This window comes from Aplosporella prunicola (genome assembly GCF_010093885.1).
Source record: "Aplosporella prunicola CBS 121167 unplaced genomic scaffold K452scaffold_6, whole genome shotgun sequence".
Lineage (NCBI taxonomy): Eukaryota > Fungi > Ascomycota > Dothideomycetes > Botryosphaeriales > Aplosporellaceae > Aplosporella > Aplosporella prunicola.
This window is the reverse complement of record NW_022983534.1, coordinates 402987-427642: the sequence shown is the minus strand read 5'-3', so window position 1 is coordinate 427642 and position 24656 is coordinate 402987. Positions and strand designations below refer to the sequence as shown.

The window sequence follows — 24656 nt, the reverse complement described above, 5'->3', positions numbered from 1 at the left end:
ACATACATACATACATACATACATACATACATACCCATACCCAAAAGCAACCCCTCTCACAACCTCCACGAGGCCGACTCAAGACTGACAGCACCGCCGCACACAAGTGCGGAAGTAAGCACGCCTCATGCACGCCAAGCATACATACATGCATACATGCAAGCATGCATACACCCATGCACTCCCACCACACTCCCAACCCAACTCTCCACCCTACGTAGCGTCCCCTTCTGCCCTCCGCGCCTCTGCTGTGAATAGGTGCTATGTATCCGAGCGCGGCCTCGTCTGACTTCCTGCCTGCCCTAAAGACCAGGGAGCACGTGCAGTGCGGTGGCATGAAAGCCTGTAATCACGATCATGATCTGCGAGCCCCTTGGGCGTCGTGGCTGAAGGCCCCAAGCCCCGCGTGCAGACAGGGATGATGGCTGCAGCGTGCCTGCGCGAATACGATATGTACATAGACGTGATAGGTACATCGCCCACGAAAACCCATGCACGCGAGCGAGCGAGCATGTAAGCTTGTGATTCGGCGATGAGCGAGAGAAGCTTCGCATGTGGCAGGGAAGCAGACGACAACGACGAGAAATAGACAGACACAAGACACACAAACCGATGATGCAGCACGCGGGGCAAGCGCCGGCTCCGTTGGGGAGCACGGGAGGTACAGGTGTACGGGTACAAAGCTCTCTTTTCTCTCCTACCTAAGCGCACCCGCCTGCCAATCAACCCCCCACCTACTCCCGCGCCCTCCGCACGCCATTCATGCGCCACCCCGCCTTCAGCCCGCCGCCGTTCAGCATGACGCTCCTGCGCGGCTGCTTCTCCTCCTTCTCCGTAATGCGCGCCCACAGCTCCAGGATGCCCGCCCGCCGCGCCGGCAGCATGCTGTACTGCAGGCTGTAGAGGTTCTTGCGGTGGATGGGCGGCACGAAGCGGCCCGTTACCAGGCACAAGAACACGCCTGGCGATATGTAGTGCCGCCGGATCCGGTTGCCCAGCTGGAAGTACTCGTTGAACATGGCGCGGAGGGGGAGCGGCACCGACTGCGTTGTTGTTTGTTTGTTAGCTCGGAGCTGGGGGGTTGCAAGTGCGTCTTGTGTATGTGTGTGGGGTGATGCGTACCTTGAGGATGATGTAGGATGTCGGCGCTGAATTCGATTGTTCCGGTAGTTTGGCGGAACGGGTATCTTGGAGATCGAAACGGATGCCGCCTGGTGTGAATATTAGTTAGTAGATATGTCAACACACTACGACTGGGCTTTAGAACCTACCGGGTAAACGCCTAGAGTCTTTAATGCGAAGCATCAATGCGAAAAGAGGGAAATGATTCAGACATGCAAGAAGGGTATCGAGAACGGCTTTGAGAGTTATTATGGCCATCCTTGCAGATGCAAAAGTAAGGTAGAAAACGAGAACTGTCGGAACCAGGAAGAAGAGCAGCGTAAATAGTATCGTCCCCAGGAGAAGTTGGTCTAGATCGTAATCGCAGGAATCTATGCGATTGCGCAGAACGTTGCGCTTCTTGCCGCGGAAGAGATGAAAGAGGGAGAAGAGAATGCTGAGTTGCCAGTTGAAGATCCGAGCAGATGCAACGTAGAAGGAATATATGTGCAGTGTAAGCACGGAGACCAGGTCAGAGAAAAGGGAGATGGGCATGGTGGCGCCTGCGAAGCTGGAAAAGCCAATGAAGTGAATGATGCCGGGGAGTGCCGGACGTAGCGTTGCCATGCATCCTACAATTCGTCAGTCAAAAGCGGATATCTAACGAGTGGTTTGTACTTACCGGCCCAATAATCAATGACCCATAGAAAGAGGTCTCCAAGGAACGCGGCCAATTCATTGTTCAGTTTCAGACCAGCCGGCCAATCCATAAGCCACGATATCATCCTCCGCAGTCCTTCTATAGACCACTCGCTGAGTACGACGTCTACCTGAGCAGCCACGTAATGGGCGTTCTCTATTATGTATGAGCCTAGAGCAATGCCAATGATGACATCGTTCGCAACCAGCCAAAGGCTGTTGTAGAAGCGGATATATTCCGGATGACTGGTCGTTATGCTCTGCCAGTTTCCCTTTCTCTTCCGCAACGTCAGATACTGGATGGGCCAGTAACAAAACTGTTGCAACCGAATGTCCACTTGCTGCGCCGTAGCGGAGACGTCTTTGAGGGCAGCAGAGTCTGGGAGGAGCCGCCAATCCAGAATCCTTAAAAGCAATTCTCCGGCAATTCTATGCGCGATAAGCCCCAGGATAAAGAGCTGTGCCGCAACAGGGTATATCCAATTGCACAAAACGTGCCAGAACCCGATCAGAAATAAACCCCACAGGGTAGTCGCCGATTCTACGACCCGTTCGCTTACACTCAAAGCTCGCTTAGGCCGAGCGCCTACAAGCCCCTTGTTCTTTTGGACCAGGGCAGCTATCTCGTTGGAGCAGTTAGCCTGGTTTATGATGCTGATGAGAGCCAATTCTTTCTGGCTCGGCGTGTTCCGGATAACAGTGTGCAACTTGAGCTTTTCGACAAGTTTCTGTTTGCGCATCCGCTCTTGTTCTTCCTCTGCATCAATGCCATCTAGTGGCGGTATCCCTCTACCCGCCCGGTCCGGTTTGTCCGCTAGCGCCAGGGAGATTGGTGTCAGAGAGAGATATTGCATACGAGCAGGATCAGGTCGATTGAAAAGAATCACCTGCACAGTTAGGCCGCCATCCTTAGGGCAAAATATCCGCGGGAACCGTGACGACGGAACAGTGTATGCGACCAGCTCCTTCGGATTGAAGACGGTGGGAGCGGTTTCCGGATTTAAACTCCCAAGAACCTGGAGAGACGAATATCCACATCGCTCGAGAATGGTGCTCATGGGGTATGGGTTATTGTGGAAGAGGGTTCCCACGCGCAAGGCATTATCGACTCTTCGTAGCTATGACAAATATTAGCTGGGCCTCGGGGATTGTTGCGGCCTGTCTTACCTCCACATCCTGAAGAACCGTTACAACGAATATATCCAACTCGGAATTCCTCCATCCCACAAGCACGCCGGCGTTCGTTCCGCTTGGCGTATCCGATGGCCAGAAGATGCGCATCAGCCCATTGTTCGTGACCATGTCAACATTCCGTCCCTCTGCTAGAATGATCCTCGTCGCTTCAGCTGCTCTCTTGCCGAGATACCACTTGCTCCGATGCGGGGATGCTGCATGGTTGTCAACTGAATGCTCGTAGCGCGGCAGCAGACAGGCAACGACTGACCTGCTCGCTCTCTTGGGCAGCGATGCGTTCGATGGGTATTATCAGGACGAAGAAGGCTATCGAAAGAATCGCGAAACCTTTGGCTGCACGCGTCTAGACCAATGCTGTCAGTCTACACGGTCTCGGAACGGGACGCGGAGAGGTCCTCACCACAACACCGTGGTCCCAGGCGAATATGGCGAGCTCATACAGTCGCGTCACAAGGTCCCAGCGGGCGGTTGTGTATCCAGCTATGAAGATGCCAAGAGTGAGGACGGAGAAAGGGTGCATGGAGCGGTGGTGGTCGAAGGGACGCGGCGCGCGACAGGAGGAAGGCAGCGGAGGAAGCGGTAGGCCGCGCAGACGCTAACAATCGGGACGCAGGGTATAGAGCTGGTGGGCGAGAAGGGCGGGGATGGGCGCGCAAGACGCCGGCAGCATGGCGAGAAAGCAATGAATGCGATAGCGATTCTGCGCCTTCCGAGGACCGCGCGTCTATCTGGGGTCGATCCGGAGAGGAAGGTGGGTGAATGCCGGGTCTTCTTGGCGCCGCAAACCGCCCTCTCAGTCTTTCCTTTTTTTTTATTTTCTCATTTTCTCACATCTTCCAGCACACCGCGACAGAGAGAGAGGAGAGAATGGGAGCCGCAATCATGTATCAAAGGTAGGTTTGCACGCCCCCTCAGCGCATTGTACTTGGTTTGCTTGCTTGCAGGTCACGCATCGCTCGGGCCGTGATTGGAGCTTCGGCTAGGTAGCCCTTTGACATCCCGGCCTTCCTTTCGCAGCCGCCCATGCACATGACATCCATTCGTCGATATCCTTAATCCCTCCGAAATGCTGACCTGACAGCCGTTTGTAACTACTAGATTACACGACGCGCCCACCATGGCCCTCTGCAGGTTCTTTGCCCAGGGTCACTGCAAGTTCGGCGGTACGCAAATCCTTTGTACCCACTCTCCAACCCTCCGTATTGACCCCGCTGCCAGACCAATGCAAGTTCGAACACCCTGGAGGCCAAAGCCGGGGCAACCAGTCTCGCGGCTATCAGCAGAACCAGAACCAGAATCGCTTCGCCGCCTTCAACAACGCCAATGCTGGCGGCGGCAATAGAGGCAACGGCCGAACTGGTAAGTCTTGATCATCTTTTTACTACTTGTCCATTTCTTTCTTTGTCTTTCCATCCTATCTCTACTAATTCCTAGTCCTGTCCAACTGTATTCCTGCGCTTTGCACGCAAAATCAACATCCTAAAGGATATGCGTAAAATGATTTACTTGATGTATATTTAAAGCTAACCATGTATCAGGTGGGAGGGTAGAGTACAAGTGAGTTCACATAATGCTGCGCGGCAAAGGACTGTCTTCTGAACTCATCCATTAGATACCACCTGGACCCCGAAATTATCAAGGTCGACTTGTCAAACGATCGCCCGATATGGCCTTTCTCTTCCTATGGTCCTGGAAGGCTTGCGCCACGTCAGTTAATTGAAGGCCCCATTTTGGACCAAAGCCCTGAAGAGATACGACTGCAGTTTTATCTGGCTATGGCATCCGGAAATGTCCAACAAGCTGTAAGCAGAGCTACAAGTTAGGTGTCGGCAATTCCACTTACAAATTTTTAGCAAGCCGCTGAGGGGCAACTTTTGAACCAAACAAACCAGCAAATTCAGAATATCTTACGGGATCTGAACGGAGCTTGCAAATACGTTCAAGATGGCGAGAATGTTCATCCCCACCGCGAGGATATATGTGCTCAATCTGTTGGAGTACCGGGAGGATACCAACCGCAACAACAGCAACAACAGCAGCCACCGCAAAACGTTTTGGGATCGACAGGCGGCTCAAGTTTTGGTCAACCTTCAGCATTCGGTGCACCAGCGCAACCGGCACAAGGCGGTGCTTTTGGTCAACCAAGTGCAATGGGCGCTGCAGCGGGACAGCAAAGCGCGTTTGGGAGACCGTCTGCATTCGGAGCCTCTGCAGGCCCGCAAAGTGCGTTTGGTGCGCCATCTGCTCTTGGCGGTAATGCAGCCTTTGGAAAGCCCGCTTTTGGAGCACCTAACAGTTTTGGGCAACCCGCAAGCGCAGCACCAGCTTTTGGACAGCCTTCTCAACCGAGTGCATTCGGGCAGCCGGCAGCAAACGCCTTTGGCGCACGTCCGACTGGTGCTTTTGGGCAGCCTAGTAATCCGGGTGCAACTAGCGCTTTTGGACAGCCTAGCAATCCTGGTGCAACTGGCGCTTTTGGACAACCTAGTAGTAGTGGTGCAGCGGGGGCCTTTGGACAGCCCAGTGGCGTGGGAAATACTGGTGCTTTTGGACAACCCGCACAATCAGCCTTCGGACAACCAGCAGGTTCGGGCTTTAACGCACCGCAACCTGGCGGATTTGGGCAACCCAGTAATCAACAACCTGGAAACGGTGCATTTGGACAGCCTGCAGCCCAGTCTGCATTCGGTGCACCCGCTGCAAATACTCAACCGGCACAATCAAATCCATTCGGCAATCCTGCTCAGCCGGCGGTGTCCAACGCATTTGGTGCTCCAGCCGCTGCCCCGCCCGCGAATCCCTTTGGACAACCAGCAAGCAATGGCTTTGGCGCACCTCAAACCAATGGCATCAGCGCTGCAGCCAGCGGTGGCTTCGGCGGCGGGGACTATATCCAGAAACTGCCCAATGGCAGCCTTGCCAGATTCAAGGGTAAACCAGTCAACTACGACGATGGGATTCCCTTGGTCCATGGCGACGACGGAAAACCAGCGAGGGTATTTTTCCCTGATGGCGCGCCGCAGGAGAACCCGTACAACCAAGCCCTGCCAGGAGCGTACGGGCCCGTATTGGAAGAGGCATACAAGTTCCTGCAACAGCAAGGGACGTTCAAGGATGGGATCATGCCCGAGGAGCCGCCAAAGCACGAGTGGGTAGCGTGGGATGTTTGATCGGGGAGATGGGGTTGAATAGTGCAAGGCGGGATATCCATCGGAGACACGTGGGTGGTGCTCGGCGTTGTGGCTTATCAGCATGGGTATTCGAAAAGCAAGGGGGAGAGAAAGAGCACGAATGTAATGGCTCTGGTTTTGTGCATTTAGACGTCTCGCTGCATGACGGAGCATTTTTTGCGGTAGCATATGGCCGCTGAAATATTTTAGAATTGAAACAAAACCCTTTGCTGCGGTTAAGAGAGCTTGTCCTAAGACTCTGGGTTCTTGATTGCTTTATATGATCCTCCCCCATAGATGACCAGTCCATACTGTGAAATCATCTTAACTGTTGCGTTCCCATACTAAATAAACGGTCACATCTACTTTTTCCGCGGTTCTTCAATAAGAGAAAAAAGTTTATGCGCGCATTCCTTTCCAGACACCTAAAATCCAACCCAAATGGTCTCGCTCTCACATTCGAGCATTTCCAGCACCCCAAACCCCAGCAAAAACATTCTTTCCATGATAGCCCAGCGTACCATTTATAACAAGCACCTACAAATATCAAAAGGTGACGGACGATAGTGTGGCAAAAAACCAAAAAGATGGACACTGTGGGAATTGAACCCACGACCTTTCACAGACACATATTTGTCTTGATTAATGCGAAGCGAAACTTTTGACTGAATTAGTATTTGGTGTTGATTGACTTGGTGTTGTGGTGGTTACTCACATCATACCCCTAGACCAAGTGCCCACGTGATGGTGGGAAGTTTTTTGGCGGCTTGATTTATGTCCTGTAGGATTAAATTTGTATGTCGGGGTTTTGCCGGGGTCCTTGGTAGCGCGGAAGTGTATAAAACTGTGGGAATTCGTTTAGCTAGGTCCTGCACATGTACGCTGCTAAAGGCCACTATTCCATTGGAGGGCACCCCGGCAGAACCCCGGCAGTTGGACGGCCTAAACCTAATCAAGTAATTTCTACGTCTTGTTGGTAAATTGAGTTTGCTTCTCGGCTGCCCTCTCCCATACTCCTTGATCATAGAAATTGTTCCGTGTTGAAGTGCTCCGCGTCTGTCAAGCCCATAAACTGCGCTAAGGATTGCTGTACGAACCGCGTAAATTATGTTCCGCACGGCTCGGTCCGCTTCTGCCGCTGCACCGTGACGCTGCTGGTTCAGGTAAGACCGAGGCAGCACCGGACATGTCTTTTTTTGAACGTCATACAGCACTTAATAAAGACGGAGGCTGAAGGTACTGAAGTAAACTAGGGCGTTCCGTCAAGTTGCAAGCAAATGGGCAACGAATGAAGGCGTATGCCTAGCTACCAGTAAGTCCAGACTGATACGTTTGCTTCTATTCCAGTATTGTATAGACCAGTTCTCAGTCTTGCCATCCGCTAATTCACGAATCTCCGCAACCTTCTTTTCGCCCCAACAATGCCGACACCTTCCCCAGTCTCCTTCTGCAACCAAGGCAAATTGCCCTCTCCTATCTCGGCGTCGTCATCATCGAGTTCAGCACCCACGACTTCACCTTCAGCATCCTCCACTGCCGCTCCGCTGCCTGCTTGTTCTTTCTTTTGCTTCGCCGCCTTCTTCTGAGCTGCTAGATGCAGATCCTCTAAATAGGCCCATCCCGGCGTGTCCAAGTTGCCCAGCATCAACACTGTCCGCTCCGGCCGCAGCTCTTCGATAAGATGATCGTTCGCATTCGGGCTTATGATATGCAGTGTTTGAGTTTTGACATCAATACTGCGCACCAAAGCCAACCCGATCAACCGGCAGGTTCGCGGGTCAAGAGGTTCCATCTGGCCCTTCCCATCACGGGATACGAGGTAGGGTAGGTTTTCATCTGGAGTACGTGCAATGTCGAGACCGGAAGCGGCGAGTACAGTCTCAGACTCAGCATCCAGCACCGCTATACCAATTATGGCACCGTTGAGGATATTTGATAGAGTGCAGGGTGTGACGGCTTCTCCGAGAGCCATAATCCCAAGGAAATCGCACCCGTTTTCTCCATATTGCAGGACGTACGGCCGACGACCAGAGAGAGGAGTTGCGTCCCAAGTCTGGAATGGATCGCGTTGCTTAGGCGCCCCCAGATGAAAGTAGGACATCATTTGCATGTCCCGAAATTCGGCTGCTGTTCTTCCCGCAGCATTCGGACCTGATGGTTGCGCAGTAAGGATGTGCATGCGGGCTTTCTTGGTCGTGCTAGCTTTGGAAAGGGCATCGAGAGTGCGACCAGCTTCTTCCGTAGTATAGACTACATCGGTAATATCCAGTTGTTCGAGGAGCTGGAGTAGTATCGTCAGGCCGGTCCCGACAGTCCAGCCAGCTGAGTTGATCACTAGAGGTCCATACGTTGCGTCGGCGTCAATATGTTTTTGATAAGTCTTCATCAGATCAAGAACGCAATCCACATAGTGCTCTGGATTGTCTTTAGGGCTGTTGGCACCAATAAAGTGCGATCGGATCGTGCGCTGATGTAAGCCAGTGTTCGCACTGGGATGAACCAATGGCGGGCCAAGAACGGGCTGCTGTAATTCAATCAGAGACACTTGGCCAGGAGGCGCATACTCAGGCTGACCTGGGTCGATATCCAAAAGAAACACAGAGTGGTCGTCTGCTTTTAGTACGTCTCGATCGACAGTAAACATCCGGTTTAGCAGCATCCTGCTAAATGTTGATTTGCCTGATGATTTGGGTCCGCAAACCAGAACTCGGCTGACAAGTCTTTGACCTGGAGGTGAGGAACAAATCTTGTCCAGAGGCTTTTGCCATTCAGACGGTGTCTCAAGATGGTAAAGTGGTCTACCCAATGGATCATCTGAAAGTTTGTGGATCTGCAGGTCTGCCGTCAGTCAATACACTCAAAAGAACAGCACAACACTAGGATATTAGAAGTAGCATCGAGGTAGGATACCAAGCAAAACTCACATTATCAAATGACCAATGTAGCTTATCATGTTGCAGTGAAGATTTTGAAGCCGGTAATGCCGCTGTCGTATTCGCTTTCCATAGACGACCATAGAGGGGTGAGAGATTTTCCAAAGAACCAAGTTCCAAGCGAACGCTCTTGAGCTGGACTTCAGAGCCATCTGGCGATAAACATCTTATAACAGGAAGAGCATGACTGGCCGGAGCAAGTATTCTACGAGTTTGTGGACCTGCTCTGAGTATTGCTCCATAGAGCATAACAACACCCTTTGTCACTACCAAATCATATTGACCTAGTATTGCAATGGTTTGACCAGATTCTAGACGAGCGGTCATCCCATTTTTGCTTCGCTTGAGAACGTTTCCGGCCTTGGGCGTCCAGGTGGATACTTGCACACTTGGAGGCACGTAGACGGTGTCAATGTTGGTCTGAGGACCTAAGACGCTTTTAAAACTTGGGTCATCACCCGGTCTTGGAAGATAGTCTGGCTCATAGCTATCGGCGCTGTCATCGCTGTCTTGCGCTGCCAAGCTGGCTTCAACTCGAATCTTTTGCTCTCGAGCCCTTTTCAGAGCCTCTGCCGCAGACACTTGCTGTGTACTCGAAGAAGAAACACTGTTATCCGATGATGTCTCTGAAGTTACAGACACAACAGATGCTTGCTTCCGAGCTCTTAGTGCGGCTGCAGCACTCAAAGGCGCAGCTGTACAGGTTTGTCAGGCGAATCAGATCATAGACATTTGCGCCACCAGTATGACATACGCGCAGGTTGAGAAGCCTGTTGAACAGACCTATGATCGAGCTTCCGCCTTTTTGTCATGCTCAAAGTAGCGATGTTGAGTATTGAAGATCAAGTCACGTTCTGGGATGAAGTTTTGGGCCAGTGATGCCAAGAGATTAGATTAGCATGGTGATCTCCTGTCACCGCCTTCGGAGGAAGAGCGGACGAAAAGGGCCGAGCCCTAGGGACGAGCATCACTCGAAAAAGTTTCTGGACGCGCGCGTTCTGAATTGTCCAATCGCACCACACAATTCACGATGGCGAAAGTAAAGACGACGCGCGTGCCTTTGCCAGGCGAGAATCCGAAAAAGGCCCCCAAGGTCGACGAGACAGCGCGCAAAAACACGAAACCCGTTTCTGGAGAAGTTATTGTCGAAAGCGACGATGCCTCGGATAGCGACAGCAGCAGTGGACGTAGCGCTGGCTCCACCAGCGACACCGAGAAGCAAAAGAACACGAGGAAGCCGAATGTGAAGAAGGTCAAAAAGACGGAGGTCGCGAGCCCGTCCGTGCCGAGCGACGAGAGTAGCGAAGAGGAGAGCGGGAGCGAAGAGAGTGAGAGCGGCAGCGACAGTAGTAGCGAAAGTGGCAGCGAAGATTCCAGCAGTGAGAGCGAAAGCTCGGAAGACGAGAAAGCTACATCACAGTAAGAAGACACAGAAAAGCAGCTCTTGCTGAGCTAGTACTGACTGTACTATAGAGCTCCTGCTGCTGCTGCAAGGGTACATACTACGCAACTCCGTCCTGCGAAAGCATTCGAACCGCCTCCTGGCTTCAAGGCCACCGATTTCCGCCCTAATCCCTCTTCCAATCTCTCCAAAATATTGTCGTCCAACCTTGAAAACAAGCAACTATGGCACATCACCGCACCGTCTACTGTTCCCATCAAGCAGATAAAGGAATTCGCACGTGGAAAGGCTATGGGCAAGGAAACCGTAATACAGCATGGTGGAGTAGACTATGGGTTTGTTCCACAGGAGAAGGAAACGCAAGTCGCGACGAGGCTCATGATACCCACCGACCAAGGCTACGTAGCTGGTATGTTTCGTGTCTCCTTATAATATGGGCGAAATTTACTAATCTGGCCGAATGCAGTTCCAAGCGATTTCGCAGAGACACTCCACCTGCAGGAAATCATCCACCTTCCCAACCTTTCCAACAAACAATCCGACCCGGCGCGTGGCTCAGATGCCGCTGCAAGCTTCACTGTACCTGCTGCGAAGCCCATTAGACAACAACCAAAGGGCCTGCGCATGCGTTACAGGCCGTATGGAGCTGTTGACACAGAGGCTGGAGTTATTGGATCGTCGGACAGTGAAGGGGATGAGTCGCTTCAAATCCGTCCAAAGAGGAAGCACGAGGGTATTGACGGCACAGAGGCAGCGGCTAAGAAAGCCAAGAAGGACAAAAAGCACAGGAGCAAAGAGGCAGAAGCTCCAAGCACGGGAGATGCCATGGAGATAGACAGCGAGGTGCCCAAGGGCTCAAACGATTCGGAAAAGAAGAAAAAGAAGAAGGACAAGGAGAAGAAGGAGAAGAAGGAGAAGAAGAAATAGCTGTACTGTACAGTGAGCGTGTGTGAGAGTGTTGATGGCTCTGGACGGATCGTATACCCGTCAAAGCGTACAGGCGTCTGCATTGGTTTTAAAATGGTTGCTTTCGGCAGTGAAAGGGCGTAGGCAGTGGGCGTCAATCGAGATAAATAGCTATTGCTGCACAATGACATTGAATGGCCTAGTGAACACAGTAGTCGACCGTTGGACAGGGCTAGGCGTGGGATGGCGCAGATCGGTGCTGATCCGCCAAGTCCGGCAATCACCATGCCGCGGCAAGCCCCCCGGCCCAGTTGTTTTGATGCAGCATCGACGAAAATATCCACACCAGAGACCATAGCAACGGCCTCGGCGACGAAGCTCACATCTTCCGCATCTTCAGGGTCTGTTTCTCTAACAGCACCGCCGATCCTTACTCTGTACAGCGCCTACCCCATCCCGCACATACCTCCGCAAACACTTTGTTTGGCACCCCCGACAGCGCGACGACCACCCATCGCGCGCCCCTCCCTGAATTTGAAGGCCCAAGATTAACACCCAAATCCGCTGCCACTTGCGCACCGCCCATCTCCGACCAACATCTGTGCGCGACAACATACAACAGCGCCGCCTGCCCCCCAAACCTCCACACGCCGACTCGCCGGCTTGACGGCGCCCCAGAGACGCTGAACCCAGCCGCCGCCCCCCAAACCCCGCTCGACGCCCGCCGCTAGCCACTTCGCATGGGCTCCAGATGGCTCAGAACACTCAGGAGGACGAGGACATGCACGCGTTCGACCAGTCGGACACCGAGCTGCCACCATTGCCGTCGGACGACGATGAAAGCTTCGTAGGAGTGCACCCGCCCAGCGATGAACCTGTCCATAGCGAAGGAAGCGTTTTCATCGAGCGGGAGATGCAACGCAAACTTATGGACATTGAGTCGAGCTTCCTGCCAGATCCTGCAGAGGCCGGCAATGCTCCAGAAGCGTCCGCGGGGGCAGATGATACCTACGTTTACGGGGATTCGGGCCGCAATGCTGGACACCAGCCTAATACAAGCCAGGAGCCCCCGGGAAGTGCTGGCAACAACGAGTCTCACAGTGAGAGCACACGTGCGCAAGACGTGGCGTTGCCAGACTCACCGCCCACCCCAGATGGAGCGTACAAGACGCCCGCGCCCAATCCAGCGACCTACGGTGAGCAGCAGAGCGATGGAGAATACCAAGAAGGGGATACGTCTTTCGAAGAGCCTGCGCCTTCCTCCCCTTCTGCGGCTGCAGCACGGCGGACTAATGCGCGAGAGTCGTCGGCAGACTCAAAGAGGAGTAGGCCGACTGAACCGGCCATTGAGGTCACTGATGAGGATGCCGCAAAAGACCACCAAGAACATGAGGTCCAATCTCCGCAAAGACCTAAATCAAGCTCTACCAGACCAACCTCAAGCGCGTCCACTGTGAAGGCTGGCTTAGGCGTGCCGGACACGTCACATGGTAGATTCGAAAGAACATCAGGCCTGAGTCCAACAAGGTCGTCAGCATCGTCGGATTCACGCAGCGCCTCCAGCAGAACTTCCAGTCTTGTTCGCAAGAGACCCAGCTTCATGAGGAGTGGCAACGGAAATGGAAGCCAACGCTCGTCGGCATCATCCTACGCAGCTCGGTCAGAGTATTCGAGCGACGGTGAAAACAACCATCTTGGTGCTGATTATGCGCTACAATCCGGTGGTGCTGTGCCCGGTTCCAGCCAACGGCACAGCAGAGCTGACCTTTCGCGTTTGCCAAGCCTGGGGAGCGTAGTGTCATCGATTTCCGGACAGAGCGATGGCAGGCCGCCTTTCGAACGCTCAGGGAGCAGCACCATCAGTGCCCTCAGTGGGTTTGCGGGTCACCATAACTTAGAACGTTTGGATGAAGAACCGCGACCTCGAACAAGCTCTCCTCCTACCACTCCTCGTCCGTTCAGTTCCGGAACTCAGGGACCTGTGGATACTGTTATCGCCAACCATGTACGGAATATCCGTGTCCCAGATACCGTGGCCAAAGAATATCGAGAGAAACATGGAGAGCGCTCCCCAGATAGGAAGTCCGCGTCAACTAGTGCGTTCGCGTATAGTAGTCGTACCAAACACAACCTCACTCTGAAGGAGCAAAACAGCAAAATCGACAAGCTCAGTAAGGAAAACTTTGACCTGAAGCTAAAAATCCACTTCCTGGATCAAGCGCTACAGAATCGTTCGGATGAAGGCGTCAAGGAAATGATCTCAAAGAATGTCCAACTCCAAACTGACCTTGCGACGGAGAAAAAAGACAACCAAAGTCTGAGGCGCAAGGTCCGCGACCTTGAGCGCAAGCTGAAGGCTCAGGAGGAAGGCCTAGCCGCAGCGAAGGCAACATCGAGTGGATCGGACGACGCGAAAAGCAACCGCTCATCCGGCCAAGCTGAGATGGAAGAGGAGATCACATACTTGCGCGAATGTCTGCAGCACTCGGAAGTTGAGAACGAAAAACTTCGCGAGGAGGGCCTTGCCAAGGAGGTGGAGAAGAGACGAATGGCTGAGTACGTCAAGTCTATGGGTGAAAGGAGGAACTCTGAGCCCACAGCAGCTGTTGAGGAGGCAATGGAGATGTGGAAGGACCTACTCGAAGCAGAAACAGCGCGTCGTGAGCAGGCCGATGAGGATGCTCAACGTCTTCGAGAAGAGGTCCGTCGTCTGAAGAGTGAGACTTCGTCACAAGGCGGGAACAACAGTGCTCGTAACTACAACACGAGCAGACCGACCCGCATGCCCTACGCACGCTCGCAATCAGGATCTGATGGAACAAACGACTACCGTCCTGGCACTACTACTACGGACAGTAGTGCGACTCTGGTTGAACAGCTCAAGCACGAAAATGCCGAGTTGCGCAGAGATCTGGGTGCTCAAACCTCCATGCTTGTCTCTAGGAACCGCGAGAGGGAGCGTCTGCAACAGGAAATTGAGGAACTGAAGTTGTCTCAACGTAGAGGCGATAGAGGTGAGGGTGGTAGGTCTGTAGCTGGAGACAGCATCTTTGAGCGATCGATATCCCGCGCCAACAACCGGCCGTCGTCTAGAATGAGTGCAGCACACCGGTCGGTTGCCGAGTTGACAGATGCGGAGCGGGATGAGTACGAAGCCAAAGAAGCACAGCTAAGAGATGAGGTTGCTTCGACGAAGATGGTGAACCAGGACCTCGAACGAGAACTCAACGCACAGCTCGATTTGTTAGAGCGGACTGAAGAAGAGAACCGTGCTTTGAGGGAGGAAAGAGACCTGAACGTTGAGGATCTGCAAGCGCTGCAACAAGAGCGTGACGAAGCTCTCAATGCTTTACAGGAAAAGGACAACGAATGCGATGATCTGCGAGAGGAGGCGATACAAACCATAGAGCGCCTCGAGCAAGAGATCGAGCAAAAAGAACAAGAGCTGGACAGGATCATCAATGAGCTGGAGAATCGCAACGAAGACTTCGAAGCGATGCAGCAAGAGATGAAGAATGTCAGCGAGAGTCTGATAGCGCTTGAGGATGACCGAAACGCCAGTCACCGCAAGATACAACAACTGGAGCAGGAACTCGACGACGCCAATCAGGAGCTTGACTCTCTCGACCAAGCTCTCAATGAGGCTAGGCAGAAGATTGAGCGCTTTGAGGTCCAGTCAGAATCCAACCAGAACGAAATCTCTTTCTTGCGCGAAGAGCAAGAAACTGACAAGATCAAGATTGGCGACCTCGAAGCTGCTCTCAACCAGGCACAACTTAGCGTTCAAGATGAGAAGGAACGTCTCAGAGAACTGGACGAGCGCTTCACGGAGGATAGGAGGCAACGTGAGGCTTTGGATAGTCAAGAGAAGGAGCAGGTACAAAAGGCCTTTGACGAACTCAATGGTCAAGCTTCGAAGGCTAAAGAAGAGGTTCGGCGGCTTCGGAAGGGCCTTTCCTCCAAGGAAGTCGAGGCGAATACATGGAAAGATAGGCTCGATGACCTGGAGAGCAGTCTACGCGATGCTCTCGGCAGTGTGGACGGCAGCAAGTCAACACTTCTCAAGGTAAAACCGCCAAACGTTACAGCAAAATACGTAAGGTATAAACTGCTTACCATCATTCAGGATGTCACGAAGCTCCAGAGGGACCTCGACGCGACCGTTCAAGAGCTTGATCACTCAAGAACTGAACTCGCCGAAAAGGATCGTATGTTGCGGAACCGAGACGCACTACTCGAGAGCACTGGTCTGGAGAGCCGCAAGTTGTCCGACATGCTTGACAAGGAGCGGCAAGCTCGTCTGCAGGACAAGCACCGGTTCGAACAGGCTCAACGGTCGCACCAGACTACGAGCCGGACGGTCCAGTCGTACGAAACACGCGTGCTCGAGCTCGAAACATCGCGCAGTCAGGATCGCCGCCGCATCGCGCAACTCGAGGCGCAGTATCGCGACCAGCTTCTCGAGCGCCACAACTTGCTGCTCGCGCTCTGGAACAGGCTTTCCACGCTTTGCGGTACCGAATGGGCCCAGCGTAACAGCCTCGTTAATGGCGAGCTTCCCAGCCTCGAGGTCATCGGGCGTAACCTTCCTGGCTTCAGCAAGAACATCCTCAACGCTATCAAGACCGTTGAGGGTGTCATCGGCAGCTTCAAGTCGCGGATCCGATCTATTGAAAAGGATCTTTGGAAGGATTACCAGACACTGGAGCACACGCTCGATGTACGCATCAAGCGCCTTGATCAAATCGAGAAGCATGTGCGTAACGGTGTTGGCGTCGGCATTCCCCGCAACGAGAGCGCGGAAGTGAGCCGTCTGAAATCCGAGAACAAGATGCTGAAATCAGAACTCCAACTCGGCCGGCAAAACACCAACACCAGCAGCCGCAACTCCACCGACGCGGTCCAACTTTCCAACCAACAGCGTTCCAACCAGGCTAGTGACTCCCAATCTATGCGCTCGACCAGTAAGCGTAATAGTGTCGCGGCTACTTTGTTGCGACACCATTCGAGTTCTGCCGTCGACATGTTAGACCGGCATGCTTCGCCAAACAATAACTCGTCGCAGAGCCAACCGCCACCACAGCAACCGCCGAGCGAACAACGTTGGATCCACCGTTTAAAAGAGCTGGAGAGACGGCTAAAATCCGAAAGGGAGGCGCGGCTTTTAGACCGTAGTGGCGCGAGAAAAAGGCTCGAAGAAGGCCGTGCAGAAAATGAGGAGCTCAAACAGATGTTGGAGCGCGAACGAGACCGACAAGGCAGCGAATTTGGCGGGAGTCCCGAGCCGGCTGATTACCCGACCGTTTCGACCAGGTAGTGCGCGCGGCGATGTAAGTTTTGTGTAGGCTTGGCAGCGTTGTATAGTACTACATTTGGGCGATGGTGGGGGTCACGCGGCGTGGTGGTGCTTTGGAGTTTTATCTTTTTCTTTTCTTCTTGTGCAGCTCCCTCTCTTTCGCCCCCCGGTTTTTTGGAGTTGGCTTAATGTTTGAGTAGTTCATTTCAAGGATGAGACAGGACCGCAGCGGTGGGAAGCTGGGTACGGTGTTTTTGCTTATTCGAGAGGGTTGATAAAGGGTATCCTGGTTTCGTGGGAATGGATGTATTCCTTGTTCGGGTCTGGAGAAGGCTTCCTTGTGATAATGACGTTCCAGTTAAGGGAATATATCAAGGATAAGCTACGTGCCTGGGCTGCGCCACAACCTTGTTTCTGTGATCTAAGTGCCCGTTAAGATGCAAGGTTGAGGCCTGTATAGAGTGTTTGGCCATTCCCGGTTGGCCGGGGTCTCGTGCCGTCCCTTAGGAACCCTAACTTCCCCCCAATTATTTGCTGAAATAGATGGTTTTTTCTGGGATCTCTTATACCTTATCAATATGTAGGATGCTCTTTCCAACGGCAAACACCTCGTCCGGCGATATAAGCCGCGTCTATCAACTACCGCCACTCCAGCTATCATAGCGACATATTATATCATTATAAGCTTAACATAACTATTTCCTATATCCCCAAGCACAATCATGAGATATGCCCATAATATCCAACGGTATACGCAGCATCAAATACTTACTATGCTCGGCAAGCGTGCGTAGTAGGCAAGCAGCGAGCCATATCCACGCCGCGAGGACCAACCAATTCCACGCGCGTCCGCGAAATTTCATTGCAGCAGCAAGCCCCGCCGTCGATACAGACGGTCTGGGAATAGTACATACGTGGTAGGCAGAAGCCGAGCTCCCGGGGAGTGAGGCGAGCTGCCCAATGACGCTGATGCAGCGTTATGAGCGTGATCATTGGGGCGGCGTGCACTGTTTGTTATTGTGATCAGCAGGGTAGGGTCATGGGACGGGGACGCTGGTGTTGGCGTTGACGATGGCTTTGCTTGATGCGGGCGTGTGGTGCTGCTCTGGTCTGGTCTGGTTGGGTCGGGTGGATAGGACGCGGTTGCTTTCTGTTTTGCGGGTGCAGGTGGTGCTGCAGGTGGTGCTGCAGGTGGTGCTGCAGGTGGTGCAGGTGGGTGGACGCCGCCTTGTGGCTTGTGGCTAGTAGCGCTTTGGCTTGGAAGTAGTGTGCTAATTGCCAAAAAAAAAAAAAAAAAAAGTTGTTGTCTTGGTCGTCTTTGTTGTGCTGTGCTGTAGGTTTGAGTATGCGGTGCTTTCACCTCACCTACCTTCCACGCCCTTTTCTCTTTTCATGGTGAGAGCAAGAAGGGAAGAGCGTAGAAGATTTGAAAGGGGCGGGAAGTTCCCAATAACTAGGCTTGAGCCTACGAATGTTGATTTAACCGGACAAAGAGGGAAGACTAGCGATAGTGTAGACAGACAAACAAGAGAAAGTAAAGGGGGAAACTTCCTACTGTTTCTGGAACTAGCATGAGGCAGCAATAAATATACAGCTAGACCAGTCTCCCAACTCACTGACATCCGCGCTCAGCCCAGGACAATTTACACACACAACCACAGCAACAGCAACAGCAACAACAACAACAACAACAACAGCAGCAACAACAACAACAACAACAACAACAACAACAACAACAACAACAACAACAACAACAACAACAACAACACTTACAACACTTTTGCATCTCCAATCTGCCAACAAAAGCCAAGCCAACAACCTCCAGCAACAATAAAAATCCGGGTATCAATGCCTTACTCTACAACAATATTACGCTGATCTCGACAACACCCCCAAAAGGCCCGCAGCTTCCCTTGCCTACGGCCTTCTTTGTCTCGATCTATATTCTTTGCCGCAGAAATGGAAAATAAAAAAAGAAAAGAAAAGAAAAAAGAAGAAGGAAAAGGGAAATATGTGTGAACCAGTCTTGACCAGCCAGTCCCACCCCCGCCTCCGTCGCGATGCCCAGAACCTGAAGAGACCACCGCTTCAATCTGTCCGAAGAGAGGAAAAGAAGGAAAGATAAAAAGAGAAAAAGGAAAAGGAAAGGAAAGGAAGGGAAGGGAAAAAAGCACTCCAAGCCACCTAACCTTACCCATCTAATACCCAATCGGAGAAGCGAAGAATAAACCAGTGGCCACTGCTGCTCTCTCTCTTTCTCTCGGCCTTTTTTTGTATATGTTTTTAGTCCAACCCCCAAAACGAAGCAACAGCCGCGAAGACAACCACAACCAAGGAAAGCAGCCAGTAGACCTTATTCTGTCTTTGAATCAAAGCAACAACGGAAAAATTGCAATGAAGGAGGGGAGGTAAAGGGAAGTAGTAACGTAACCATGCCGCGCCATGAGGTCATAACAAAGAAAGCAAAATCGTGTCCTCGAGCTGTCAACAGACGAGAGGAAAGAAAGGAAAAGAGTGTAAGGAGCGAAGTAGGGAGCACGAAACTTTTTTTCTCACCCACAGGCCACTGGCGCGCGGCGTCTCTCCCTCGCAAACTGCACGCGTGGTCGATACGGCGGCCTTCGCCGTGGATGATGCCACGTCGCGAACTTTTTGCGAGATCTATAGCGACGTCACCGCTCAGTCAGCATCGAACTCGGTGATAAGACGGTTAAGGGAGCTTCGGAGGGCAGAGTCGTCATCAGACCCGGTACCAGGACGAGACTTCTCTTCCTTCTCCTCTTCTCCCTTCCCCTCCTTCTCTGCGGCCTCTGCGGCCTCTGCGGCGGCACCTTCGGCTTTAGCAGCAGCGTTCTCGGCCTCGCGCTGCTCGCGGTCTTTGTAGATCTTGTCTTTGTTGTCTTGCGCGAGCGTGAGTGCGTCAATGTACGTCCTGAACTTGACAATCTCGCGGAGCAGATAGGCAGACTTCTTTTCGAAGTTGGCAATCGCCTTGGCAGCATTGGGGTGACGAGGCGAAAACTAAGATCGTTAGCAACTGAGAGAGAAGTGAATGGGTGGGAAATACCTACGGCAATCTGTATCGGCGCCCTCAGTTCCTGGTGCCTGCTCAGCTCTTCCTCGATGTTCTTAACATATGCAGTCAGAGCCTTGAGCTGATCGACCTCCATCAGGTTGCTCGCCATCATGCTTTGCGTTGGCGGAGTCCAGTCGGAAAGAGTGACCTTGTCACCGGGCAAGCGAGCCTTCACAGTGCCGGTGCCATGATCCATTGAGCTACGGATGGAGCTCTGAATGCTGGGTCGAGGCATGCCAACAGTGCTGCTGTTGGCCGGAGGCGAGCTCTCTGGCCGAATGAGAGCAGTGTTGATGACATTCTCGCTCCAGCCGTACTCGAGGTTACTGACACCACCGACAAGCGGCTCCTTCGAGAGACGCGCAGACCAGTAGTTTGCCGTAAGCACAAACTCCTTGACAATTTCCGGCGTACCACACTGGAAGAGATGCACGGCACCAGTCGGCAGCGAGAGCGCCCAGACGTGGGGCCTGCTCTTGGAGTAGCCAGGAGGTGGCAGGGAGCTGGCCAGAGTCTGTCTAAGCAGGAATGAATCTAGTTGCTCAGCGTTATCAGTCCAGTTACCACCGCCGACAACGCCGCCAGTTGAAGGGCGCCTGTTCTTAGCCTTGGAACGCAGGGACTTGGCATTCGAACTGAATGTGAACAGCTTCATGTAGCCCTTTTCGATGACGGCAAAGACCTCGCTCCAGTTGCGGTCCTTGGCCTTCTTGTCAAGTGCCTCAAGGTGATGCTTGTGCTTCAGCATACCTTCCTTGGCCCACGGTGGACCAGCCAGACCAAGGGTCTCGTCCTCAAGGAGAGGTACCACACGGTCATACTCATCATGGCTTCCAATAGTCTGGTTTTCTTCACGAATAATTGCCTGGCTAAGCGCATTTGCGAAACCAATTGACTGCTGGTAGTCGACAGGAACAAAGTGGGAGCCCAACGAATCGACAGACATGGATGTTTGAGTCTTTCCGAAAGAATAGGTGCTCCACTTGCTAGAACCAGGCGGGCTGAAGACCGACTGATCATCCAAGCTAGTGCGGCTAGACCCGATAGTTGAACTCTGGTAGATCTTGGGCCGAGACCTAGTCTTGGAGTTCCAACGAGAACTCGCGGAACGGAATTCATGTGACCGGCCACGGTAACTGGTGGTGTCGGACGGAGCCTTGCTGAGAACCGAGGGGGAGCGGCGTAAGACCTTTTCGACGGAGAGATTGTTATTTGATGACGAGGGCGGATCTTGAGATGCACCACCATGGAGTGGCAACTTATCATGCTTGATGGAATTGTAGAATTCCTTAAGCACAATCTCCACTTGATACTCCCATCCCTTCATGGAACCCTCGAAGGGAGCCTTGACCAGGATAGTGCAACTGTCTCCGGTGCCCGAATCAGAACTCCCAAGGAGGCCTTCGGAATCCAAGCGGAGTCCTCCTATGGCCGGTCTGATGGAAAGGCGGTTCTTGGATCGTTTCGCTGTTCCAAAATCGACTGATTCCCTTACACCGTTTGACTTGTTTTCAAACGTAGGAGAAACTGGCGCAGATGCGAACGGCTCGTCATGTGGAGTGGCGCTGCGTTTGGGATTGCCGTCCTCATCAAGCTCGGACAGCTCGTCTTCCACTACTGCTGTGATAGTTGGCAAAGTGTTCTTCACGAACTGGCCCCGAGTCATCTTGGACTCGATGTCTGCCATGTGAAGATCGGTGTTCAACAAAAGCAGAGAGTAACACATAGTATGTACAACACCTATGGTATCTGTCAGTTCAAGATTCAGCAGCACAGTGTGATTTAAAACGTACCAGTCGTCTTGAAGCCGTGGTTAGGGTTGCATTCACACCACCTGTTCGCAAAAGCATCAAGTATACGGTCAACCTCTTGGGTTTCACCCTTCAAGATAAGCCTGCCACACAGGTCTCGCATGGCAAGTAGGACGCTGAAGCCGGTCCACTCATACAGCTCCATGTATGCCTTTCGGCACCGTTCGCTCACCGGGGTCTTTTCGCCCAGCCATGCCGCTGCACGACCCTTGCTTATAAAGTCTTCCTCACCATCATAGATCTTCCTAGCCTTTTCACGCTCTTCATCAGACGGCTCGGTGATACGGCCAGCCAAAGGTCCGTCCATCCGCTCGGCGTCCTCATCCTCCTCCTTCAAATCGCCACCTTCAATCTGTACAATCGGGAGGCTGGCTGCGGAGTGATAGACGTCGCTCGGCGTATTAGGAGTGGACGGGTCGATAGGCGTAGCCAGGTTCTTGGACGAAGAGCGAGGGCCATCCAGAGGCAAAGCAAGGTCGGCCTGTTCGTCCAGTTCATCGTCGGACGAAGTAGGCTCGAGTCGTAAACGGTCCCTAGCCAAGGCATCGTTTGCGGACAAGTCCACGTTCGGGTCGGTAACAACCCAACCGCCGTCATCAGCGTCCATGTCAGCAAAAGCCGATGGCTTGCCTGATCTCTTTTCGCCGGTGTTTGCCTTTGCACGCGGATTAGCGCTGTCTTTGCTGTTATGTTGGATGAATGTAGGTGGTGCTGGGCTGGTCGAAGGCCTTTTCATGTGGTCTGGTTTGCCCATAGATGGACCCTTTCGGGAGGACGCTACGTCGCCGCTCGTATCCTCGTTCCCGCTACTATCAGCAAGGAAGGATGCATCATCGCTCGGCTTCGAAGCGCCGCCTTTGCCACGCTTAACTTTCAACTTATACTTGGGGCTGTCCTGGCCGCGAGCATGCAGATTCTGCACTCCCTCCAAAGCCAATGGGACGCCTTCATCTGTACCACCAGAGCCCGGTTTGACGGCTCGGACGGTCGCATCTTTGTGGGGCTTGTAATCGGGAGAGAAGCCACCAATGCGAGGGACCTCGTCGTCGTTGTCGACAGGTTGTTTTTCTTGACCGTCGTAGTACGTGTTCCCAGGTACTACGGACTCGTTGAGGAAGGGGGTCATTACCTGGCGCAAACTGCTTGCCTCGGGACTAGGCAGCCCTGATCCGACTGCATCTGCAGGTGGGATATTCGTCTGAATTGGCAATGGCGGTGCCGGTTCGGTGATAGACTTCTTGCGCCTCCTGAAGAAAGATGAGTTTTTCTTGTTAAGGGTTGGTGTAGGCTGCTCTTTCATCTGCTTCTGCTGTTTTTGCGCTTGGCTTATTGACCCAGACCTTGCTGAATCCTTGGGTGGCACATTTGGCGGCGCTGAGTCATGCTGCAGACTAAGGTGCTTGTTAATGATTGACTTCATACTTGGGCGGACGGTTGCGTTATCGTACCGAGTTTCGACGGGGGGTAGTTGTGGAGCTCCGCGAGATGCTTCCTGGGCCGGTTGCTGACTCTTCCCTCCTCCAAACACACGTCTAAAAAACCCAGGCCGTTCTTTGGGTGGCTGTTGCGATTGCGGGGATGTCGTTTTACTGATTGGGCTATTGGCAAATGCGGGGAGCGGCGGGAGCTCCCGACTGTTGGCCGCATTTACGAATTCGTTTGCTTGGGCCAGGATACTGGCGTCAGGACCCTGTGGCTTGCCCCTCCGCATCCCCTTGCTCGGGGCAGATCGAAGGCTGTTTCGGCGCGATGATGGCCCCGAGCCTGGAGGCATTGATGCAAACGCAGGTTGCGGTGAGACGTATTCTGCGTAGGATCCTGCGGATTGGGGAGGATCATCGAACCTATGTGTTCCAGTGGGTATGGTGGGAGTGGGCGCAGCATCGTAACTCGCATATGTAAATACGTTTGGTCTGCCGCGGTCCAGAATGGAGCCGTAGTCCTGTTTGCCTGGCGAGTCGTCTCTAAGATGCCTGTCCTCATAACCATTGTCAAAGCTCGAGGAACGATTGGTTCGGCGACCACTCGAAATTATCTGGGTGCTGAAGCCGTAATCCACGCTGGAAGACGTGCTGCCTTTGCTCCCGTTCCGCTCACCTCTCGCATGCCACGAATACCCCCCTTCTCCAAACAAAGCCTTCTTCTGCGTGTCCGCACCCATTCGCGCCGAGCCATAACCTGCAATCCTGTTGCTGTCGATCCTGTCTAGGTCCGACCGGAAATTGGCGGTGCTATTACTTCGGCGTCCGCGAGAGGCGTGATGCGAATACCGACTATCCGGCCGACCGTCGTATTCGGAGCCGTAGGCGGTTGCGTACGTATGGTTCGGGCTGCGCAGGACTTGGGGCGGGGAGAAGCGGCCCTCGGATTTGTAGAAGTCGTCATCGTCGTCGAAGCTTGAGTATAGGCCGCCAAAGTGAGTGGGGAAGGTAGCACTGCCGTTCGGGAGACTGTCAAGCGATAGTAGCATGTTGTCGACGACCGAGTCTCTGGTCACATCGCGCAGGTTGAGGTCGTGGGAGTCTCGCGAGCTGGCGTCGAAATTGCTGCCGGCGCTGAAGCGGTTCTGGTCGATGGAGGGAGTGTCGGCCTCATCGTAGAAGCTCTCCTGCCGGAGGTTGTGGGTATCGAGCGCGCGCATGGGAGCTTTGCCCTTTTGCAGGCGCAGCGAAGAGCGCGGAGGGGTTTTGGGAGGGGAGTCGTCGTCGCGCATGGCACCTCCTAGAGCCATGTCTGGCGGAGTAGGATGCTGCTGGAGGGCTTGGTCGCGAGCTTCCATGGCAGCAAAAGGGTCCGGCGTGCTGCGCGCCGGGTGCGAGCAGGCAGGCCAATTGCTTGGCTCCGGCCCCTGCTCGAGAGAATGCCCGTGGGAAATTGCAGTCGGGCGCGCTGGCGACGCCGTGTTACCTGGAGCAGCCCCTGGCGATGGAGGTGCGCGGGCCAGGAGTTGCTTGACCGTTTTAAGAGCCTAGCGGGATCAAGCCCAGCAGCGTGGTGTTAGGTGGGGAAGCCGTGTTTCAAACCCATCATCCCGTGGCATCCGATATATGCAAGGCACCCTCTCTCTC

At 53.3% G+C, this 24656-nt stretch overlaps 6 protein-coding genes across 6 annotated transcripts; 3 read left to right on the top strand and 3 right to left on the bottom strand.

The window, feature by feature from the left end:
- Positions 1 to 734: 734 nt before the first annotated feature.
- On the bottom strand, positions 735 to 3514 carry K452DRAFT_295954 (uncharacterized protein; the record flags this gene model as incomplete). Its single annotated transcript, XM_033541876.1, has 7 exons — positions 735 to 1043; positions 1123 to 1211; positions 1272 to 1733; positions 1784 to 2918; positions 2968 to 3188; positions 3241 to 3337; positions 3395 to 3514. The coding sequence occupies 7 exons, from the start codon at positions 3512 to 3514 to the stop codon at positions 735 to 737; spliced, it is 2433 nt and encodes an 810-aa protein (XP_033400233.1).
- A 597-nt stretch (positions 3515 to 4111) lies between these two features.
- K452DRAFT_306342 (uncharacterized protein) lies at positions 4112 to 6164 on the top strand (the record flags this gene model as incomplete). The annotated part of the gene is made up of 5 exons (XM_033542976.1): positions 4112 to 4157; positions 4213 to 4353; positions 4533 to 4551; positions 4607 to 4796; positions 4848 to 6164. The coding sequence occupies 5 exons, from the start codon at positions 4112 to 4114 to the stop codon at positions 6162 to 6164; spliced, it is 1713 nt and encodes a 570-aa protein (XP_033400232.1).
- A 1381-nt stretch (positions 6165 to 7545) lies between these two features.
- On the bottom strand, positions 7546 to 9424 carry K452DRAFT_306341 (uncharacterized protein; the record flags this gene model as incomplete). Its single annotated transcript, XM_033542975.1, has 2 exons — positions 7546 to 8994; positions 9089 to 9424. 2 exons carry the CDS (start codon positions 9422 to 9424, stop codon positions 7546 to 7548), a joined length of 1785 nt encoding a protein of 594 aa, XP_033400231.1.
- A 663-nt stretch (positions 9425 to 10087) lies between these two features.
- Positions 10088 to 11605, top strand: K452DRAFT_356693 (uncharacterized protein). The gene is made up of 3 exons (XM_033546072.1): positions 10088 to 10516; positions 10571 to 10908; positions 10966 to 11605. The coding sequence occupies exons 1-3, from the start codon at positions 10128 to 10130 to the stop codon at positions 11424 to 11426; spliced, it is 1188 nt and encodes a 395-aa protein (XP_033400230.1). The 5' UTR covers positions 10088 to 10127; the 3' UTR covers positions 11427 to 11605.
- Positions 11606 to 17772: 6167 nt separating this feature from the next.
- K452DRAFT_344549 (uncharacterized protein) lies at positions 17773 to 19139 on the top strand (the record flags this gene model as incomplete). Its single annotated transcript, XM_033545428.1, has 4 exons — positions 17773 to 17824; positions 17869 to 17913; positions 18002 to 18235; positions 18334 to 19139. The coding sequence occupies 4 exons, from the start codon at positions 17773 to 17775 to the stop codon at positions 18669 to 18671; spliced, it is 669 nt and encodes a 222-aa protein (XP_033400229.1). The 3' UTR covers positions 18672 to 19139.
- Positions 19140 to 24606, bottom strand: K452DRAFT_143193 (uncharacterized protein). Its single transcript, XM_033535435.1, has 4 exons — positions 23037 to 24606; positions 21571 to 22979; positions 19773 to 21517; positions 19140 to 19722 (listed from the first exon to the last, which is right to left on the bottom strand). The coding sequence occupies exons 1-4, from the start codon at positions 24365 to 24367 to the stop codon at positions 19381 to 19383; spliced, it is 4827 nt and encodes a 1608-aa protein (XP_033400228.1). The 5' UTR covers positions 24368 to 24606; the 3' UTR covers positions 19140 to 19380.
- Positions 24607 to 24656: the final 50 nt, after the last annotated feature.